This window comes from Myotis myotis, unplaced genomic scaffold (genome assembly GCF_014108235.1).
Source record: "Myotis myotis isolate mMyoMyo1 unplaced genomic scaffold, mMyoMyo1.p scaffold_m19_p_6, whole genome shotgun sequence".
NCBI classification, from domain to species: domain Eukaryota; kingdom Metazoa; phylum Chordata; class Mammalia; order Chiroptera; family Vespertilionidae; genus Myotis; species Myotis myotis.
Window position 1 is genome coordinate 78,277,798 of NW_023416368.1, and position 19,598 is coordinate 78,297,395.

A 19,598-nucleotide genomic window follows, 5' to 3' on the forward strand; every position below is an offset into this window, starting at 1 on the left:
GCTGCCGCGCGCGACGTTAACGACGACGCGCCGCTGGGTGCGCAGCATGCTGGGGGTTGTAGTTTCGTTTCGGTCCCAGCTCTCAGACTGCTGAGAGGGGGTGTGTGTGTGTGTGTGGCAGGTGGGGGGGGGGGTGCATGTGCTGTGTGCGTGTGTGTCGCGGGGGTGGAGACGACGGTTACAAGGTTCTGCATGCGGAGGATCAAAAGCCTACGCGGAGGAGACACAAGTTGAATTCAAGATTTAGGGAGCGCTAATTGAATGCCAGGAGCTGAGACATTAGAGAAATACCACGATTCTACCTCTGGTGTGGGGGTCGGGGGCGTTTTACAGACGTTCAACGTTAGAAGAAAACAAATAATTTTTTTAAAGGAGCAAAAGACTGTGTGGGGCGGTGATGAGTCAGGCTGAAACTGAGGCAGAAATCCCGGAAACAGCATCCTCAGGCTGAGAGTCCAGTGCAAGCCAGCGCCAGGGATGCGAGCACGGCTTGGCTGCAATCCCTGCGAGCGCCACGAGACGGCGCCCCCGTGTCCGGAGATGCTGTCGTCGCGGCCCCGCCCGACCGTCGCCCCCGCAAGCCGCTGACGCACTGGCGCGTGTGCGGTAGGCCGGGGGCTCCGCTGACGTCACCGCGGCCTGCGCAGCCTCGCTTGCGGCGCTGACGTCACCGCTCCGCCCCCGCGATCGTGCAGGCAGGTCGGGGAACAGGGCCGAGCCTCCCACCCCCCACCTTGGGCTCTGGGAAAACGTGGAGTCCGGGCTGAGCTCTAAGAGTCTTTGCTGTGGAGCTGAGGGATGCAAGACACAGGGGTGTCACACCTGGGCCAGAGGCACCTGCTGCAGAGGCTCCCCGGTCTCAGGGGTTGCATGAGTCCTAGCGTCCAGCAGTGTTCGGGCTGGCGCTGTGGCTGCGCCCCTGCCTCCCAGCATCCAGGCCGAAAACCCCCTCCGGGTTTTTTTTTTGGGGGGGGGACGGGGTAACGTGTGCTTTGGGAAGCCCTACTCACATGTCTAGGGGTGCGGTGCGTCATGTGTGTAGCCCTACCTCTCCTGGACACCCAGGCCCCATAGGGAGGCTTCGTCTACCTAATGCGCTGCTCCTACCCATGCACTGGAAGACTTTTCAATCCCTATTCCAGCGTGGCCCATGGGGAAAGGCACCCCCTGTAACTCAGGTCCCACACCTGGGGTTATCCTGGAATACCCTAATAGACCCATTGACAAGGCCCGTCCGCTCAGCTTGGCCCCTGTGGCCACCGTCATTCGTTTGGATGGTCCCAGCCTCCTTCCCTAGCCTCACCACTGAGCCCTTCTCCACACACACAGCCAGAGGGACCATGTTATTCCCCTACTAGGAACCACGAGATGGTTTCCCCTGCTTCCTCAAACATACGGATCTTCTGCAAACACACTTTTCCACCTCAGGGCCTTTGCACATGCCATCCCTCCTCACCTGGAGCCAGCTTTCCTTGGTATTGATCTACGTGGCTGCCCCTTGCTCTCCTGTAGTGGTATCACCCTTTCATCCAGTTAGTAAGCTGTTCCCTCCTGGGTACCAGCCCTGGGGACTCAGCCCTGAGTGAGCTCCTGCTCTTGGAGCTCATCTGAAGTCGGGGCACGGTTGAGCAGGGACACAACCCACTGGCGCTAGTAAGGTAGAGGTCCACAGCGAGAACAACCAGCAGCAAGCAGGGCACAGGAGTGTAAAGTGGTGGTTGCTATGTTAGCAGACAGCCAAGAGGAGAGGCATGGAGGCTTTGCTGTTGGGAAGTATTGAAGGGGTGAGGAAGGCTTCTTGCGGCTGAGCTGGGAGGGGGGTCTTGCCTCGCACCTGTGAGTGCAAATGCCTGGAGCCTGAACTTGGGCATCACCGAGCAGTGTGGGCTTTCTATGGAGACGGGGTGTCGTGATGGGGGGTGGCTGGGATGGAGCCAGGACAGGGAGGATGACAGAATGGTGGCCTGAGCATCTAGAAGGCATGATTTTTCGGAAAGAGAAAAGGGGGAGCAGCTTTCGGGTTTGCCAGGTGTGGGGGTTCTGCAGGGTAGTTCTGATGTCACCGGCGCTGGGCAGGCCCTGGTGGCACTCAGGACAGGCTGTGTTCTATGATCTTTGTTGGTCCCGACAAGGCAGGGCGCACGGAGACCCCTGACAGTGCTGCCCTCACACGGAAACAAAGGGAGGACAGCGAAACCTCCGGGCTGTGTCCCTTGGGGGACCCCCGACTCGGGGAAGGTAAGGAGGGGGAGTCTATGCACCCCAGTATCCCGGGTTGTGGGGAGTCGTGCATCTCAGCACGCCCCCACCCCGCCTTTCAGGACTCAGGGAGGGGTCGAGAAGTCGTGCTGCAGGGCGTGGGGGCGGAGATCAGCGGCCGCGGGAGAGGGCGGCTCCGCCTGGGGAGGGGGCAACCGGGAGCGCAAGCTCCGCCCCCCGCCCGCGCCGGAAGGGAAGGGGAGGCGGTGGCCAGTGCGGACCGAGCTAAACGCAGCGGCGAGCGCGGTGGGGGCTGCCGGCCACGACCCGGCGGCACCCAGCGGGTGGGAGCGGGCTTCTGGCCAACGCGGTCACGTGAGCGGTCCCTCCTCTCTCGCCTGCCTCCCCCGCGCACCGGGCTCTCCATTCATAAATTCTCCTCCTTCTCCGCGGCCACCGGGCGCCGGAGCCCGCCGGGAGCGCCGCGAAGCCGCCCGCCCGCCGCCCATGGGCCGTGCGCCCCGAGACTGAGGTAGGCGCGGCGGGCCCGGGGCTGCACCGGGCGAGCGGGAGGCGGGCCGTGACCGCGGAGCCCAGGATCGCGCCGGCTCCTGGGCCCGCCCTGGCTCAGGACCACTGTCTATTCCCGGCGAGGCCCGAGGGAGGGAGCGGAGGATCGGGGCGGGCGTGGGAGCCGACCCGCGGAGCTCTGCACCGCGCCTTGGGCGGCCTGAAGAGGGACCCTCTCCCGCGCCCTCCCCCGGCCTCAGTTTCCCCCTGGGAGATCCGGCGAGGGCGAGGGCGCTTCCGCCTCCTGGCTCAGCCCGAGGTTGATGTACCTGGAGCCTCGCTCTGCCTGTCCTCCCTCGACATCCCCGCCGCCGGGGCCGGATGTGAGCGCGGGGTTAGGCGCAGAGGCCAGCGAATTGGGGGAGCCGAGGCCCGCCTGGACCTCACGGTCTGGCCTGTGGGGAACCTCCACCCGCCGCGCCTGTTCCCGCCTACCCCCGAGAATCCACCGCTCTTCTTCCTCCGCCTCCTGCCATCTTCCCTCGTCTTGTCATGTCCATGCGTCTCTGTCCCCTCCCCCTCCCGCCTGAACTCATTTCTCAACCTACATTTATGCGCGCCTTACCCCCAAGTAGCCCGGGGAGCCGCGGCCAGACTCTGACCCGAGCGCCGAGGACACCTGGCTTTCGTCAGCACCCTCCCCTTTCCTGGGCCTCAGTTTCTCCTCGTGGGATCAAAACCCGAAAGTGTTGGGGACTCTGGAGCCTGTGCACAGGCATTCCCATTCCTCTGGGGAGGGACCGCGCGGGCGCCTAGCCGACTGCTGCTGGCCCTCGGGCCCCGAACTCTGTTCCCTGAGATTCCAGAGCGCGTCCTAGTCCTCCCGCAAGGAGGAGGGTCAGGTGCAGTGTCTGGACAGCCCCGTTCCCGAGTGCCGGGCCCCGCCCCGGCCTCAGTTTCCCCAAGCGTAAAGCTGGCGTGGAGACTCGCCAGCCTGCGCTGGGAGAGGCTGCCGGCGGAAGAGCCCGACCTCGGGCTGGGCACCGGCGCGCGAGGAGGCGCACAGCAGCCATTTTGCTGCCCAGGGCCCGCAGGAGTCGCCCCTGCAGGAGGCCTCCCTCTCACGCCCCGCCCCTCCCCTCCCCAGTGCTCCCTGGCAAACTCGCCCCCCCCGCCCTCCCCCCCCAGCTCAGCCTGCTCGCTCAGTCGCCATGGGAACCAAATTCTTCAGGGCTGGGAACAGATGCGCCTTTGGCCTTTTCACTCCCACTAGTGCTCCGTGGAAGGGGGCCTTTACCTCCCGAGTCAGGACCCTGGAGACCCGTGCTCAGCAACTCCTTCCCGCTCCCCATGGTGGACTCCTTGTCCCTCCAGCCTGGGCCAGCCTTCGGAAGCTGCAGTCTCCTGACGGGGCAGGCAGGGCCCTATAGTCTCTATGGGCGGCGGACAAGGAGGTGGAGCTGACAGTCTCGGTGTCTCCATTCTCCCAGGATGCTTGCCCTTTCCTGGACAGGACTCCTAAGCAGTGCTACCTTGCCAGTCCGGCCCCACCAGCTGGGGAGGCGTTTGACCTCATCTTAAAGATTGGGAGATGGAGGTCCCTGCTGGGCACTGATCTGAGGGGGCGGGAGTTGTGTGGGGTTCCCCCACCTCCCTGTGAGTCACTGCCCTATGTGGGCTGCTGCTCTGACTCCCTGGGATGAGTGAGGGGGCAGGTACTGGGAGCTGGAGCTGAGCAGCGCCCCTCCCCTAGGGTCCTTCTCACCTCAAAATGCAGCCCACCGCCACCATGGCCATGACTGCCACCACCGCCACCACGGCCACCCTGACCACGACGTGGGACAATACCACAGGCCGCCCCACTGTGAGTGAGGGGGTGGGGAAGGAGAGATGGACAGGCCTGGCCCACCAGAGTCCAGGTAGGACCTGACCCCTGCTCCCCTACAGGCGGAGCCTGACCCCGTCTTGGACAACTATATGCTGGTGGTGGTGGTGATGTCGCTCTTTGTCGGGGGAACCCTCGTGGTGCTGTCTGGTGTGTTGCTCCTGTGCAGGCGCTGCTGGGAAGTCCACGAGCGCTTCAACAGGTTCGTGCCAATCAACCTGCTGCTTTCTGGGAGGCCTGGGGGTCCTGGGGCCAGGCAAGTGCCTCTGACAGCTGGCTAGTGGGGAGCAGGTGCACCATACCTGTGCAGGGACCCTGGCCACCTTGCTCTCCTGTTGTCTTGCCCCAGAGCCACGGAGGAGGCAGAGAAGACAACCACCACCTACCTGGACACTAGCACCCACCCAGTCCAAGGTGAGGTGCTGCCCAGGCCCCACCCCTGCCCAGGCCCCGCCCCTTGTCCACTCCTCGGCCTTCCCTCTCAGGCCTCCTGACCTTCTGTGTCTGTCTGTCTCCCCCACCAGACTGGGCGAAGCTCGATTCCGACTCGTCTCTGTTTCCTTAAAGCCCACGCGTAGGTGCTCACAGGCGCGTGCTGAGTGAGTGGGTGTGTGAGCGGATGAGCGAGTGCCCGCCCACCTCCCTGTCCATCCCTGGTGGTCAGTTGGCCCCCTCGCTCCCTCCCCTCCGCCTACAGTCTGCCGGCACGAGGTGCGGCCCACCCGGGGCCCACCCTCTCTTGGCTCTCCTCGCAGACCCTGAATTGAGGGGGGAGGACCTCGAGGGCCAGGATGCAGAGACCGAGCGCTTCCTGTCCACCAGCTCTACCGGCCGCCGCGTGTCCTTCAATGAGGCAGCCCTGTTTGAGCAGAGCCGCAAGGCGCAGGACAAGGGCCGAAGGTAAGGGGATCAGCACCCTCAGGGCTGGAGCATAGCCTCAGTACTGAGCTGGGTGGTCATTCATGCTGTGCTCTCCGCAGACCCAGCAGGGTGGACGATGGGGCTGGGGAACAGCAGATTGTGGGCTGGGGATACCTGGCCTGCGTGGGGTGGGGCTGAGCACAGGGATGGGCTGCTCTGTGATGGGTGGATATGCTTGGCACAGGTATACCCTGACAGAAGGGGACTTCCACCACCTGAAGAACGCTCGGCTCACCCACCTGCACCTGCCGCCCCTGAAGATTGTCACCATCCATGAGTGTGACTCCAGTGAAGCCAGTGCAACCGCCATGCCTCACCCCTCAGTGCCTCCCAAGGCCAGCCTTGCCATATTCCAGGTGAGTACGGAGGGGTTGGTAACCGGACTTGGACTTGGTGGGAGGGATCCCTACCCTCACCTGGCAGGTGGCACCTTTCCCACTCTCTGGGCCGACCCCCTTATCTCAGGATGGGGAGTGGGGCTGGCTGGATGCATAGAGGGTGGCTGGGCCCAGCACACCCCCTCACCCACCAGTGCTCTTTGACCTGTCACTGCTTCCTCCTCCACCCGGCTCTGTCCCACAGCCCCCGGGGAAGGCCCTCACTGGCCGCTCCGTGGGCCCCAGCTCCGCCTTGCCAGGTGACCCCTACAACCCTTCCACGGGCCCTGCTGACTTCGAGATCAGCTCCTCCTCATCCAGTGACTCCGGGGAAGGCACCTCGGTGAGGGCTCCCATGTGTCCCTTGTCTCACCCTGTCCTGTTCCAAGACAGGTCTGCCTGTGGCCTCCCACCTCCACAGCTCTCCTTGCCCCAGCCTGGTCCCTGAATGGGCCACAGCACACAAGTGGGCTCCTGTGAACTGGGGGAGCTGCCCATGGGCATGAGCCCTGCGGGGTGGGTCGTACCCAGGACATGCACAGCCATTTTGAACCTGAGTATGCTCACACGTGCACCAGGCACTCGGGCAGCTGGGCAGGGTGTGGTCAGGACCCAGTTCAAGCCCCAGGGTAAGCACTCCCAGGCATTTACTCGGACCCCTCTGTCCAGGGCTGGGAAGGACAGAGCTGACCAACACCTGGCTGAGCCCCTGGGAAACCTTTGGGCAGCATCAGGCGGGAGGAAAGAGCTCCCTGCCCCCCCCTTGGTACTTAGCCTGGGCTGAGTAGCAGGTGGGGAACAGTGGGGAAGGGACTGCCTGAGAGCATCCCTCTTCCCTTCCAGCTGGATGCTGCTGCCAGGAGCACCAAGTCTGGTGGGCTGGGGGCCTCTGCGGGGCCCCGGGAGGCAGGCCCAGGCTCTGGGGCAGGCCCAGTCCTGCAGTTCTTCACCCGCCTGAGGCGCCATGCCAGTTTGGATGGGGCCAGCCCCTACTTCAAGGTCAAGAAATGGAAGCTGGAGCCCAGCCAGCGGGCATCAAGTCTGGACACAAGAGGTGAGCTGTGGCCCCTGGTGGGGAGTAAGGGCCAGGGGCCCTGCCCCAGGCAGCCATAGAGTGGGAGGCTCAGAACCCAGGGTGGGATCTCTGCTCCTGAGAGGGGTCTCCATTTCCTGCCCAATGCTGGCCAATAGATGCTCTGTCCAAGGTCTCAGAGTTGGTCAGGAGGGGGCCCGGGGCCATGCACTGAGCTTCTCTGGGGCCCCAGGTGGTAGCGTTTTTGGTTTTGCAGTCAGTCTGTCTACAGTGGTGGTGGGCAAGCAGCAGTAAATGGCGTGGAAACAAGTGTGGCTGTGTGCCAATAAAACTTATGTACAGCCCTGGCTGGTGTTTCTCAGTGGTTAGAGCGTCAGCCTGAGACCGAAGGGTTGTGGGTTCGATTCCCTGTCAAGGGCATGCACCTGGGCTGCAGGTTTGTTCCCTTGCCCTGGTTGGGGCGCCTGCAGGAGGCAACCAAATCGATGTCTTTCTCACATTGATGTGTGTGTGCGTGTGTGTGTGTGTGTGTGTGTGTCTACCCCCACCTCCCTCCCTTTCTCTAAAATATCAATGGAAAATATATCCTCAGGTGAGGATTAACAAAAAAAACCCAAAACTTATTTACAACAGGTGAGGGGCCCAATTGGCCACCCCTTTAATCCTGCAGACCCAGAGGCATGTGGGGTCCTGGATATAGGGCTTCTTTACCTTCAGTCCAAGGCAGGGTTGTACGGGCATGGGAAGGTGGGCACTGACAGCGGTAACCAGCCCTGCACAGAGGAACTTAGTGGGCCGGGCAAGGCCATGCATGTGCTTGCCGCCCGGGGGAGGAGGTGGGAGAGGGGACAAACAGTGTCAGAGAGAGAGAGAGAAGGTACGAGGCTAGTGACAGTGCCAGCCTCCTTGTTGGGGCCTGGCTCCAGCCAACATCAGAGAGGGGAGGGTGAGTCGTGGCCTAGGTGCTCCTGGCCAGGGCGGGAGGGCCTATCTTGCACCCTGAGCCCAGAGGCATTCTGTGATTCCTGAGGGTGACTATAGTCAAATTCAGGTGCAGAACCATCCAGAACCTACCTATTTGCTAGGTGACTATCCTCCCCACCCCTGTGACTTTACCGCTGAAGCTTCTTCCAGGCCTCTATGGGAGGGTGGCCTATGGGCAGGGGTGAGGCTGGCAGGAGAGGGCTTCACCTCTTCCCTTATCCCCCCAACCTGTGCTTTACAATCCACTCCTTCCCACATCTGTGTCTTAGCCCAGCTGTGCCTGCCACTAGGAGGCCAGTTAAAATCCCCGCTGTAGCCACACCTGTCTTCCCTGGATGCTCAGGGAACTGCTGCTGCCTTGACAAAACTCACACCTGCACAGCACGGTGCATGCTGACCTGGTCCAGGCTCCTGCCTTCAGGCCTGGGGATGGGGGTGGGGTGCCATGCTGGGAGGGGCCCAGGCAGGCTGATGTGCCTCCCTCTGCACAGGCTCCCCCAAGCGGCATCACTTCCAGCGACAGCGAGCAGCCAGCGAGAGCATGGAGCAGGAGGAGGGGGACACCCCTCACACGGACTTCATCCAGTACATTGCCAGCACAGGCGCTGCTATGACCTTCCCGCCCCCCTGCCCCTTTCTGGCCAGCCCCACCAGCCCGTCCCCCGCTCTCGGCAGGTATTTTTCAGTAGATAAAGGTGCTAGGGGTGCGCCTGTGGGCCCCTGCCCTACCCAGTCACCCATAGGTAGCCAAGGGAGTGCATTCCCCACCCTGTCTGCAGGGCAGACGGGCAGTCAGTTCCCTGTGGTGCCACTGCTCCTCCTGGAGGCTGCCCCGCTAGGGCCCCCTCTCCAGCAGGGACTGTGGGCTGGAGGAGGGGAGCAGGGGGAGACTGGGTAAGAGCCCAGGGGAGGGTCCCCAGGACTAAATGCCTACTCAGGCAGGGCTTCTGGGAGTCCCCGGTGGAGTTCTCGGTCTGAGGGGCCCCCTCCCACCTGCTCAGGTTCCTTCTCAAAAACTGTCCTGACCACATCTTCCAGCAGGACCCCACCTCCACACACAGCCCACGGGCAGCTATCCCGGAGCTCTGGGCCCATGTCAGTGACATGTGGAGATCCAGGGACGGGGTAGGGTTCCTATACAATGGATTGTGTATCGTCCTCCATTTCTTATCAATCCAAGATTGTGGGAGGGTGCTAAGTGGCATATTCAGTCACCCGGAGGTAGGGGACCTCCATCTGCTTAGTCCCGCCCCACTGCCCCAGAATTACGATGTTAGGAAGAAGGTGGCTTGTAGGAAAGCATCACTCTGGGTGAGGAGCCAACCACCTGCAGTGCCCACAGATGTTTAGGTCACATTGTATAAGACACCTGCTTGAAAAGCAGGCTCCAGGAGAGCTCAGGGTTTATCAAAAAAGCATCCCCATGCAAAGGAGACAGCATTTTAAAAAACTCACCTTCTACAGAGCCTGGCCAAGGTGGAGAGGCCCCATCCGTGCCCACCCTCCCTGACCGAACAGGGTGGCCGGGGAGGGCATGGGGGAGCCCTCTGACTGTTGCGCCTGGCTTGCAGGCTAGAGGTGGAGGAGGAGGAGGCAGGCGCCGCGGGAAGAGTGAACCCCGAGCCCCCCTGGGAGCGCAGCATAGGTGGTGCGGGGCCTGACCAGCAGCAGGAGTCAGACAGTGAGCGGGATGCGGGGCTGGAGCACACCCAGACCATCTACCGCGACATCTGGAGCCTCCGTGCCTCGCTTGAGCTGCACGCGGCCACCGCCTCAGACCACAGCAGCAATGACCGCGACTCGGTGCGCAGCGGCGACAGCTCTGGCTCAGGGGGCACAGCGCCCGCCTTCCCACCGCCCTCACCGCCACCCACGCTGCGGCCTTCGGACAGTGAGGTGGGAGGACCGCGCAAGCTGCTGCAGATGGATAGTGGCTATGCCAGCATCGAGGGGCGCAGCACGGGCGACGATGGGCCTCCCAGTGGGCCCGAGAAGCACTCCTTCTCTAGCGTGGGCCATCCAACTACCGTGGGGGGCAGCTTTGATGGGACACCAGCAGAGGAGTTCCCCTGGCCTCGCAGCCCGCGCGCCTGGCCCCGCCGCACACCACGACGGGACTACAGTGTGGATGAGAAGACTGATGCGCTTTTCCATGAGTTCCTGCGCCACGACCCACACTTTGACGACGCCCCGCCCAGCACTGCCCGCCATCGAGCTCGTGCGCACCCACACACCCACATGCGCAAGCAGTGGCAGCAGCGCGGTCGGCAGCACAGTGACCCAGGCGAGCGCACTGCGCCGTCTGCACCGCCTGGGCCGGAACCCCGCCCCGCGCGCGCGCCTCTGCGCCGTGGGGACAGCGTCGACTGCCCAACCGACAGCCGTACAGGCGAAGACCCCGCCGGCCCTCCAGCGCCCACCATCCCTGCCATCGAAGAGGAGCCTGGCGGTGGGTGCCCAGGATCAGGCCTGTGTGCCCAACCCTCAGGGGCACTGCTGGACAAGCTGGCAACTGGCCTCGAGGACAGACTCTTATTGCCACACCTCACCCAGCCCATTGCCGCAGCCCCCACGCTGGCCACTGCCACCGCAGCACCCACGTCCCCGGACCACAGTCCAGCCTAAGCCCCTTGACCCATTCTCCATTTCCTATTGCGTGCACAAGGCCTCTACAGCCGTTCCTACCAGTGGCGTGAGGACCTGATGCGTGTGCGCTGAGACCACGGGTTCTAAGGCACAAGCGTACTGCCCCTGGCTCCACGCTGCCGCAGTGCGCCTGTGCATAGCTCCCTCCAGTCACTAAGCTGGTTCTCGCGTCATTCCAAGGCACAAGCACCCTGGCTTATCTGGAGGGAGCCAGGCGTATTCTAATCTGTGCTCCTGAGGAACAGTCACACGTCCTTACCCCAGTATAGCCTCTGGATGGTGGTAGGGCTTTCGTTGGAAGGATAGGTCTTAACTGCATCCAAGAGGGACAGTGCAGCTGGACTGTGTTAGGTGCATGTGCAGAGCGCCCCTCCCAGGGCCAACTGAGCTTCTAGGCATATTTGGTGTGCAGCTGCAGAGTCCATGCCAGGGCGCATGCGTCAAGCCCGCTGGAACATGGACTTCAGGTTGCTGAGGACGGGTGAAGAGTGCACTGGCATGGCTGCCAATTCCCCAAAGCCGTTACCTCACTGGGGCGTGTGTTCCCTGAGTTCACTGCAGTCCAAGCCTCCTCCAAGCAATAACCACGCCCACCGCTGCTGCTGCCCCAGCCCTGGAAGACTCCTCCCTCTGCCCTCCAGGGGTCTGCAACTGCCCTCCCCATGTGAGTGGCCTGCCAGCCCCACAGCCACACATCCAAAGAGCCCCAAGACTCATTAGTGTTTTGAGACTTACACAAAACCCAATCGGCCAAGGTTTCAAGTTTCCCAAGCTTTATTTATTGCCAAAAGATGGGGCAGCTGAGCCACCCCGCCCCATCCCTCAAAGCTTCCTGCAGTCTGTGTACCATACAGTGATGGAGTTTCTTGTTGTTTTCATGGTTGATTATAAATATTTACTGCATACTCTTGCTTGCTCTGGGTTTTCTCTGGGAATCTAGGTTCAGAGGTGTTGGGGGATAGGGTCAGGGTCCTGCAGTCACACTTGGCCCCGGCACTGTGGAGCTGTAGGCCCAGGAGCTAAGCCAAAGGGTGTGTTGGGCTTTGGAGAGCATAGAGGGCCAGTGTGGCCAAAGGCAGGCCCCCAGTCTGTCAGCAAGACCTGAAGACAGAGGCCAGCCCATGCACTCTAGGGTCCATAGGGGGCCCCAGGTACAGACTCAGATAACCCACCTGATAGCACGTCCTGCCACCCGACAATTCCCAAACACCCCTCACAACCACAGCTCAAATTGACCTGTTTTATTTTTTCTTAGAAAAAAAAAAAAAAGGAACCAACCAAACAACCAAAAGGCAGCCACTTGGCTCCCACGGGCACTGGGCATGCGTCTCGGTGGGCAGGCCCGTTCACCCCGATGGGCTGCAGTTTGTTTGAACACATTACTATATATGGGAGGTGCTAACATGTAGCAAAGTAAAGAAAAGTCGGTGAGAACCAGTAGTCTAAACGTAAAGTGCACGGCGAGGTCTGTGCAGGGCCCATGGCCTGGCCTCACCCTCCCTTGGCCAGGAAAGGGGCCTAGCACAGGATTGCAAAGTTAACAGGAGGTTGTATCCACTGCCCACGATGGGGGAGGGGGAACAGACCCCAGTCTCTGCTGTCCCCAGCAACAGCCCTTCAGAACTCCCCCCCCCAGCTTCCTGAGGGGCAGTCAGTACGAAGGGTGTGGCGGTGGCCTTCCTGTGTGGTCAGCGGTGAGCCAGCAGTCGTTGGGAAGACTGAAGAGGACCTGGGCCATGGCACTTGGCCAGGGCTCTCTGAGACGGGCTGCAGATGGACGGAAGGTGTATCAATCCCAGGTCAGCAAATGCGCTCTGCATCCCCAGGGGCATCCCCACCCCGAGGCACATTGGTAGGGCAGGAAAACTGAAGCCCAGTCCCACAGGGCTGTCAGACATCTGGAGGCTAGGAAAAGCTTTGCTGACTCGAGGGGTCACCCTTTGAGTCACTCATTGCTCACTGGGGTTCAGCAGGGCCCTTAGAGGCCCTGTGGCTGGGCAGGGGCAGCTGCTGCCTCAGGCCCATACACCACTGCCCACATCCTGAGCAGGTGACAGGGTCTCTACCACCTCCGGGGCCTAATTCCCACTTCCTGGACTAGGGCAGCCAGAGATACGAGGAGGGAGCAGAGACTAGGATTACAGTCTCAGCTAGACCCCAGCCACTCCCAGCACCACTATCCTAGGAACAGCCTGGGCCACGGGCAGGGCAAGCTCCCCACCCGACCCCCAGCTTCCCTCCTACACAGGGGCTCCACCTCTTGAGTGACCTCTGCCCCCGACCCTGGTGGCAGTGATCACAGACTGACAGGATTTTGAAGGGCTGAACTGGCCGTGGTCAGCAATGTCCATGAGGATGATTTGGCTAAGTTTGGGCAATGCTCACTTCCGCCCACTCCCGCCATCCCTGCTGTGGCCCACCTATGGCCGACCGCCCTCACTGCTGCTTGCAGGCTGACAGCCGACGGATCTTGCCGCTAGCAGAACAGGCCTTGCGGGCAGGGTTGGAGGCAGCACTGGCCCGGCGCTCTGCCCTCGATCTGGTGCTTAGCTGCACTGAATCGGTGCCATTCATGCACATGTTCTTGGGCAGGCCCCGACTCTGTCCGTTCTGACTGGCCTCCTCTTCTGGGACTTGTCCTAGGAGGGAGAGGGCAAGTGTGGGCTGATGGGGACCCAAGACACACACCCCTCCCCACCCCGTCCACAACTGGGGACGCCCTGAATCCTGTCCCCCTACCCCACTGTCCTGCCTGCAGGGGCTCTCACCCAGGTAGAGGGAAAGCTGGCTAGCCGGCCAGGGCAAGACTCAGTGAAGGACCTCGGTGAAGGACCAAGGTGCTGGGACCTGTACAGGAGAGGGCCTCAGCCCTCTCACCTGTTTGTAGGCCACACCTTGCTGGGCTGCCCTGTGGGACTTGGGAGGGGCAGGGCTCAGGCTGGGTATGTCTCTCCCAGAACACGCCACTGGGATGAAGGGATCAGTGCCAGGGACCTACCCCACCCTCACCCTCAGAGCATCCTGGCGGCCATCACTGGCCTAGGGCTTCATGCCCACTTGCACTCCTGTGCTCACTGAGGCAGAGGAGAGGAGAGCATGCACAGAGGGGCCCAGGAAGCTCAGTCAGCGCACACCAAAACCTGGCTTGCTGCCTGAGGCCTGCCCTCCTGTGACATCGGTGGGAAACTGCCCTCAGCTGCCTGGAGCCCCCATCTCCTCTCCAACACAGAGCCCCCTCTCTGCCCAGGGTGTCCAGGGCCCGACTCACGGCTTCAGGAACTTGCCACACCCACTCGTGTGTGCCCAGGTCAGAGCTCATCCCTGCTCACAGGATCCTACTAGACAGAGTACGTAGGGGGTCTCAGCCATCAGCACAGCATCTGAGACCTGCCCCACTCACCCTCGAGGCACTGTGCCGGTAGCAACTGACCAGACCCAAGGCCCAGCTCTCAGGGTGGACAGCAGGACCCCCATGGTGGGGACAGATGAGAGCCTCTGAGGTTGACCAACCGATTAGGACCAGAGTGGGAGGGGTCTCCATAAGCAGGTCAGGGAGAAGTGGATGCTCAACTTCGGAAATGGACTGTCCCACTTCTGGCATGGAGGACATTCCCAGGGCTGGGGATCCCCACCGGGAAAGGCCACTCTGGCCTCTCACACTGGCCCAAAGGGTACCTGGGAGCCGGATCTGGGGACCTGTCCGGATCCTCACTCAGCCTTGCTAGGACAATAGGCTGCCTGTTGGTGAGGGTGACACCTGGGTACTTGTCACCTGTCATGGGCCCCAGTGTCCCTGAGATGCAGGACAGCTTGCTCCTGTTTTGTGAAGGGGACAGAGGCTCCAGGAGGCCTCAGATCCAGGACTGGAATGTAGCCAGGTCTCCCAGGACAAGGTCCCTACAGGGAAATGGCTAAGCCAAAGCCACAGTGACTCGGGGCCCCATGGGTACCAGCCCCAAGCTGACCCTGTAGCCACAGACCCCAGGACAGCAGGACTCCTGGACCCTGCCCAGCTCTGCCAAGGACATAGCTCCTGAGGCCCCGTCCACCTCACAGGCTATTGCTGCATAATGGTTCTCTCTCCAATAAAAACCTACCACACAGCTGACGAGCCAGGGAGGGAGACAAGCATCACCCACACATAAGCGCTGGGCAAACCTTTATGATGGGGCCTACAAAACCAGCCCCGAAACAGAACAGAACTATGAATGCTGTGAGGGGACACATCTGGCAATAGGGACAGCTGCCCAGGCTTCCTGACACCCGGACAGGGTCAGTGAGGGCTCGTGGAGGGCGCACAGCCTGGCCCCTACAGCCCAGGTAGGCAGGGTGGCTATGCTAAAGCATGGAGCTCCTCCTCGAGCTCCTGTGTGCCCCCGGCCTCAGCTTCCTCTGCAGAAAGGTCTGTGTACTGGCTCTGCTGGGTGCCTCGCTCCTCTCTAAGCCCTGCCTCAGACGCCTCCTCGCCACCTGGGGAAGCAAGGCCACTGGTCAGGTTGGTGTCACGGCCAGGAGGGCCGCTAGACCCTCAGGGCTGCCAGAGGCCGCCCCCATCGCTCGGCAGGGCACGGGGTGCAGTCTGTGGAACTGATGCAGAGAGAGCCCGGGCAGCCTCTTCCCTCTGGATCCCCACCTGCCTCCATGGCTGTCTGTGAGCCCCAGCAGGCCCCTGGGGTCTGCACTGGTGTAGATGGACCTGCCCTGAGGGTTTGGGGACATTGGGGGACATCCAGGTTGGGCTGAGAGCCACTGCAACTGCCAGACTCACCAGGCACCGTGAAGTCCTGAGTATAGATGATGTCGTCCTCGATGTCAAAGAGGTCCTCCTCCCCCTCATCATCAGCGCAGCCGTGAAGGTCCTCCAGGTAGGGCACCACAGTCATGCCACGCCACCGGTCCTTGCAGTCCGAGCTTGGTGGGATGGGCACCAGCTCCTCAGCCAGCGGGTGCTTCTTCCGGAACCAGCTACGGAAGCAAGCACATCAGGACAGCCTGGAGCACCCAGATCCCCATGAGGGCCCCGCCCAGCCAGACACCTGAGGACACTCACCTGTGCTGCCTGATCTGTTGTATGGAAAACCTCTTGGCTGGCTCATATTCCAGCATCCCTGAGGAGGGGACCACGGGGGAGTCAGCATGGGCCCCTGCCCAGCTCTACCCCGCCCACCTGGTGCTCTCTAGTAGTGCTGAGCCTGTAACTGTGGGGACATGGCACTCGAAAATCCAGGGCCCTGTCCTATGAGGACACAAAGAGCAATCCAGGCACCAAGGCCCCATGTAGCCACCTGTGGAAAACCGCAATACATAAGCAGCGTGGCTGGAAAGACAAGGATGGGAAACTGCTTTCCAAAACAAGACCAGAGCAGGCCGGATAGGCTGTGGTCCCAGTCCACAGGTGTTGGACCTGTTGTCCACACACTTGGGAATGAGGAAGCAATGGAAGCCCCCTGTCAGCAGCCAGCCATCAAAAGTCATCAAATCCGGTGACCCACAATTCCAGCCAGGAGCCCATGAGCCCTGAGAGGGCAGCAAGGACAACAACACGTGGGTGCTCATGCTCTGGGGGCAGGTCCCACACCAGGATAATTACTTGGAAAGGGCAACACTGGCCCCAGGCCCACCACCAGAGTGGCAGCATCATCCTCAAGCCGGAGGAGACACCAGAGCCTTTGGTTCCTGCTGCTCCCACCCCTCACTCCCTGTGTCTGGCTCCCTTCCCAGTGGGAGGACAGTCATGCCTCCTGAACAAGATGCAGAGGAGGTGATGGGGTGCAGCGTTAAGCTGTGAACACCCCCTAAGGGAGGGCAACTTTGTACTCAGGAAACAGCAATTTTGGAAGCTGAGGCTCAGAATTGAAAGTCTGAGTGGTGTGGGGAGGAAGAGGAGAAGTCATGGTGGTAGCCAGCTGCGAGGCTCCCGCCAGTGTCTGCTTCCCCTGTCCCTGCCCCAGCTCTCCACACCTGGGCACAACTGCCAGCAATGTCCCTTCCCATCATGCTTGGGGATTCTGAGACACTTGAACTCAGGGCCAGGGTGGCTCTAGAACTCACAGGGACACCTCCCACCTACCCCAGCTGATGGGCAGCACAGGGGGAGGCACAGCCGACGTGCCCTGGCCAACAGAGAAGATAAGGGATGGAGCTACCCTGCCGGCATCTGGGGACAGGGATGTCCTCTGCCATGTCATCACCCCACACGGTGCCATTTCAGGTATCAACAAGGGTACAACAGGCACACGGAACACGAGTACATGTAGAGAGAACACCAAACTGACTGACGCCTATCCAGGGAAGGTGAGTCCACAACACCTGACCCTTAGCAGAGCTGAAACCACCAGGGACAGAAAAGCCTTGTGTTGTGGGGGGAGGTCGAGGGCCAAGCTCTGGGTCCACCTGAGGGTGGGGTGCTAACTCCATAATCATCCCACAAAGGGCTACAGGAGCCTATGGGCACTTGGGAGTGTTCAGAGGGCAAGGGAGAGGGAAAAGGCCAGGCCAAACTCGACCCAGGGGCCCTTTTAAGCCGGCAATGGAAACAGGAGGGCCGCTTCCTAACGACTTGCTCCTTCCCTGTTCCAAGAATAATCCACACTGCATCCCCAGAGCCAGCCATCTCCTCAAAGTCCTGGGGTGGCAGGCCAGACCTCTGCTCAGCACCGGGAGCCCAATTCCACCTTCGATGTACTAACTGGACTTATATGTAAGAACCAGCTTGACTCAGTTACTAGGAAACTGAACTATATTTGAGGCAGCTTGGGAACATGACTTGATCTTTCCAGCTGTGCCTTATGCAAAGTCTAGATATTGACTGAACATCCAGTAAGGACAGGGTATGTATGAGGTCAGTCCCACACCAGAGCATAAAGACTAAAGGCAGAAAGAACCTGAGATGGCACAGCACTGATGAATCTTACACACTAGCCACGTGCTGGGTGTGCAACATCTTCATAGACTGTCTCATCCAAACTCACTAACCGCCAGCCTCAGGCGGCCAACTGGGGCTCCCACCTACCTGTCCTCAACCTGCCAGCACTGTGTGGACTCACAGCGCCACCTGCTGCGCTGACTGGGAAATGCAGGACAGTGTGACCCAGCAGGCACTATTTCCTTGGGGGCTGGGGGTTGGGGGTTGGTGTCAGAGTAGGCAGTGGAGCACACGGCTCAACTTCCAGGGGGTCAACCTTCCTAGACACAGCCATTCTCCATACCTCACGCTCTCCATGCTTCACGGAGAAGTGTGCTCCTACCCACCCTCGACAGACCTGCCCCACCCAGGGCCCATGGTTGGTCTCCATCCTGAGGGCCTCACCTTTCAGCAGGTCCGAGAGTGGAGGGCCGCAGTCGCCTGGGATCGTGTAGTCCCCCTTCCCGATGTTCTCAAACAACTTGTAGATGTTGTCCCCCTCGAAGGGGTACAGGCCTGTTGTGATGTTGTATCTTCGCCCCCGAGCGGAAGGACAGAGGCCCAGTCAGTTGGGGCTTGTCCTGCAGCTCTGGCCCGAAACCTGTCTGGCACAGGAACCTCAAACCACCCCCACATATAGAGCCCAACATTGGGGGGCAGGAATGATCTGGAATAAAGGGTGGTGGCTGCACCACTGAAAATACTGGAAACTGCTGGATTGTACACTTTACAGTGTGGGTCACATGAATGCTCTCTCAATGAAATACAAACGCCCAGCTGGCGGCTGCCCTATGGCAGAGACGGATGGGAGGTTCTTGATGAGTGCCACTTCAAGAGTGAACAGGGTCCCAGAGAACTCTGATAGGCCAATCAGCACTGTTCCAAAGTGCTCAGGGACATGCCCCATCAGGTCAGCAGACCAAAGCGGCAGAATGGGGGTGGGAGTGGGGGAGAGCACATAGTGGTTGGCCAAGCAACACTTTCAACTCGCTATGTCTGAAAACTCGCAGTATAAAAGCCTCAGGACATAAGGCACCCACAAGATGAGCGTGGTCAGCTGTCAACCCGTGGGAATAAAGACAAACGGGGCCCTTGATAACTGAAGGGAACGCGCCCTCATTCCCACCCACAGGGGCTGGTTCCAGAAGCCCATAGCCAAAGCAAGGGTGGGCGAAAAAGGGGGCCCATAGCCCACAGGCACTTACAGTGTAACCCCAGCCGACCAGATGTCCACCTTAAAGCCGGAGAAGGTGTCCAAGCCATTGGCAATCTCAGGCGGCTGGAATGCTGGGGAACCCTGGCTCGTCCTGCATGTGTCATCCTCAGCGAAAGGGTGCAGGGCCTGTGACAGAGCCAGGCGGCCTCAGGAAGTGGTCCCGGGGAGCACCCAGCCCTCACCCTGGTCCTGGGGTCCTACCTCGGCCACACCCAGGTCAGAGATCTTGAGTGTGCCACTGGTGGTGAGCAACAGGTTGCCCGGCTTGATGTCCTTATGCACAATGCCCTGGCTGTGCAGGTACTCCAGGCCATCCACCAACTGGCAGAAATACCTACAGGACACAACGGCCTCCTGGGGTCACCCAGCAAAACCAAAAACAGGAGGCAAAAGCTTGGGAGCCACCAGGGTGAGCAAACAGAGAAATGACAGTTCAGGAGGCCCCTCAGGGAAACATGGCCCTCAGTTAGGGCTGAGCCACTGCTAGGCCCCCAAGGGCTATAGTCACTCCTACCCAAGGCACCTGGGGAGGGCACAGAAGGGCTCCTCCCTCAATCAGCCAACCCTTCCTTTTATATATAGACTAGAGGCCCAGTGCACGAATTCGTGCATGGGGGTGGGGGGGACAACACCGCGCGAGGTTGGCTACCAGCTCCCTTGGAGCCAGCTCTCAGCCCCCCTGGGAAAGGGGCCACATCTGCTGCCATCCACCCCTGGTTCCCAGTCCCAGCCCAGGGCCCAAAGGCCCCGGTGGGGTCGGGAGAGGGGGAGATGGTCGCTGGGCCAGGTGTGGAAGGAACAGATGCCGAAGCCACTGTTGGCACTATGCCACAGCGAGGTTCCCCGCCTCCCCCTTCCCTCGCTGCCACCGTGGCAGGCAGGTGGCCCCCGGGGAAGGGAGAGGCTACAGGAGCAGGACAAAC

General features: G+C 61.1%; 2 protein-coding genes across 9 annotated transcripts in view; one reads left to right on the forward strand and one right to left on the reverse strand.

Moving 5' to 3' along the window:
• The first annotated feature begins 164 nt into the window (after positions 1-164).
• LOC118659343 (CACN subunit beta associated regulatory protein) lies at positions 165-11,824 on the forward strand. Of its 4 annotated transcripts, XM_036315634.1 has the most exons (10): positions 166-2,731; positions 4,463-4,573; positions 4,657-4,796; positions 4,944-5,008; positions 5,350-5,494; positions 5,700-5,871; positions 6,098-6,235; positions 6,736-6,946; positions 8,401-8,584; positions 9,481-11,824. In XM_036315634.1, exons 2-10 carry the CDS (start codon positions 4,481-4,483, stop codon positions 10,532-10,534), a joined length of 2,202 nt encoding a protein of 733 aa, XP_036171527.1. In that variant the 5' UTR covers positions 166-2,731; positions 4,463-4,480; the 3' UTR covers positions 10,535-11,824. The 4 variants fall into 4 exon arrangements, with proteins under 4 accessions (XP_036171530.1, XP_036171527.1, XP_036171531.1 ...); XM_036315637.1 differs by lacking the exon at positions 6,098-6,235 and having other exon boundaries at positions 165-2,731; XM_036315639.1 differs by lacking the exons at positions 166-2,731; positions 4,463-4,573 and having other exon boundaries at positions 4,719-4,796; positions 5,119-5,494.
• Positions 11,312-19,598, reverse strand: part of STK11 (serine/threonine kinase 11) — an 18,918-nt gene continuing 10,631 nt past the window's right edge. For 2 of the 5 annotated variants that reach the window (XM_036315645.1, XM_036315643.1), the window contains 7 exons: positions 18,877-19,009; positions 18,665-18,801; positions 17,865-17,992; positions 15,606-15,663; positions 15,324-15,520; positions 12,976-13,194; positions 11,312-12,322 (listed from right to left, as the gene is read on the reverse strand). In XM_036315645.1, coding sequence (XP_036171538.1) covers positions 12,992-13,194; positions 15,324-15,520; positions 15,606-15,663; positions 17,865-17,992; positions 18,665-18,801; positions 18,877-19,009 — 856 coding nt within the window. In that variant the 3' untranslated portion in view covers positions 11,312-12,322; positions 12,976-12,991. The other 3 variants (XM_036315647.1, XM_036315646.1, XM_036315644.1) reach the window with 3 other exon arrangements.

Bases quoted from the DNA above. Each gene is read 5' to 3' on its own strand.
- LOC118659343 (XM_036315634.1), top strand. From the start codon at position 4,481: ATGCAGCCCACCGCCACCATGGCCATGACTGCCACCACCGCCACCACG. The intron at 5,495-5,699 runs GTAAGGGGATCA...TGCTTGGCACAG, and splicing joins GCGCAGGACAAGGGCCGAAG to GTATACCCTGACAGAAGGGG. The intron at 6,947-8,400 runs GTGAGCTGTGGC...CCCTCTGCACAG, and splicing joins ATCAAGTCTGGACACAAGAG to GCTCCCCCAAGCGGCATCAC.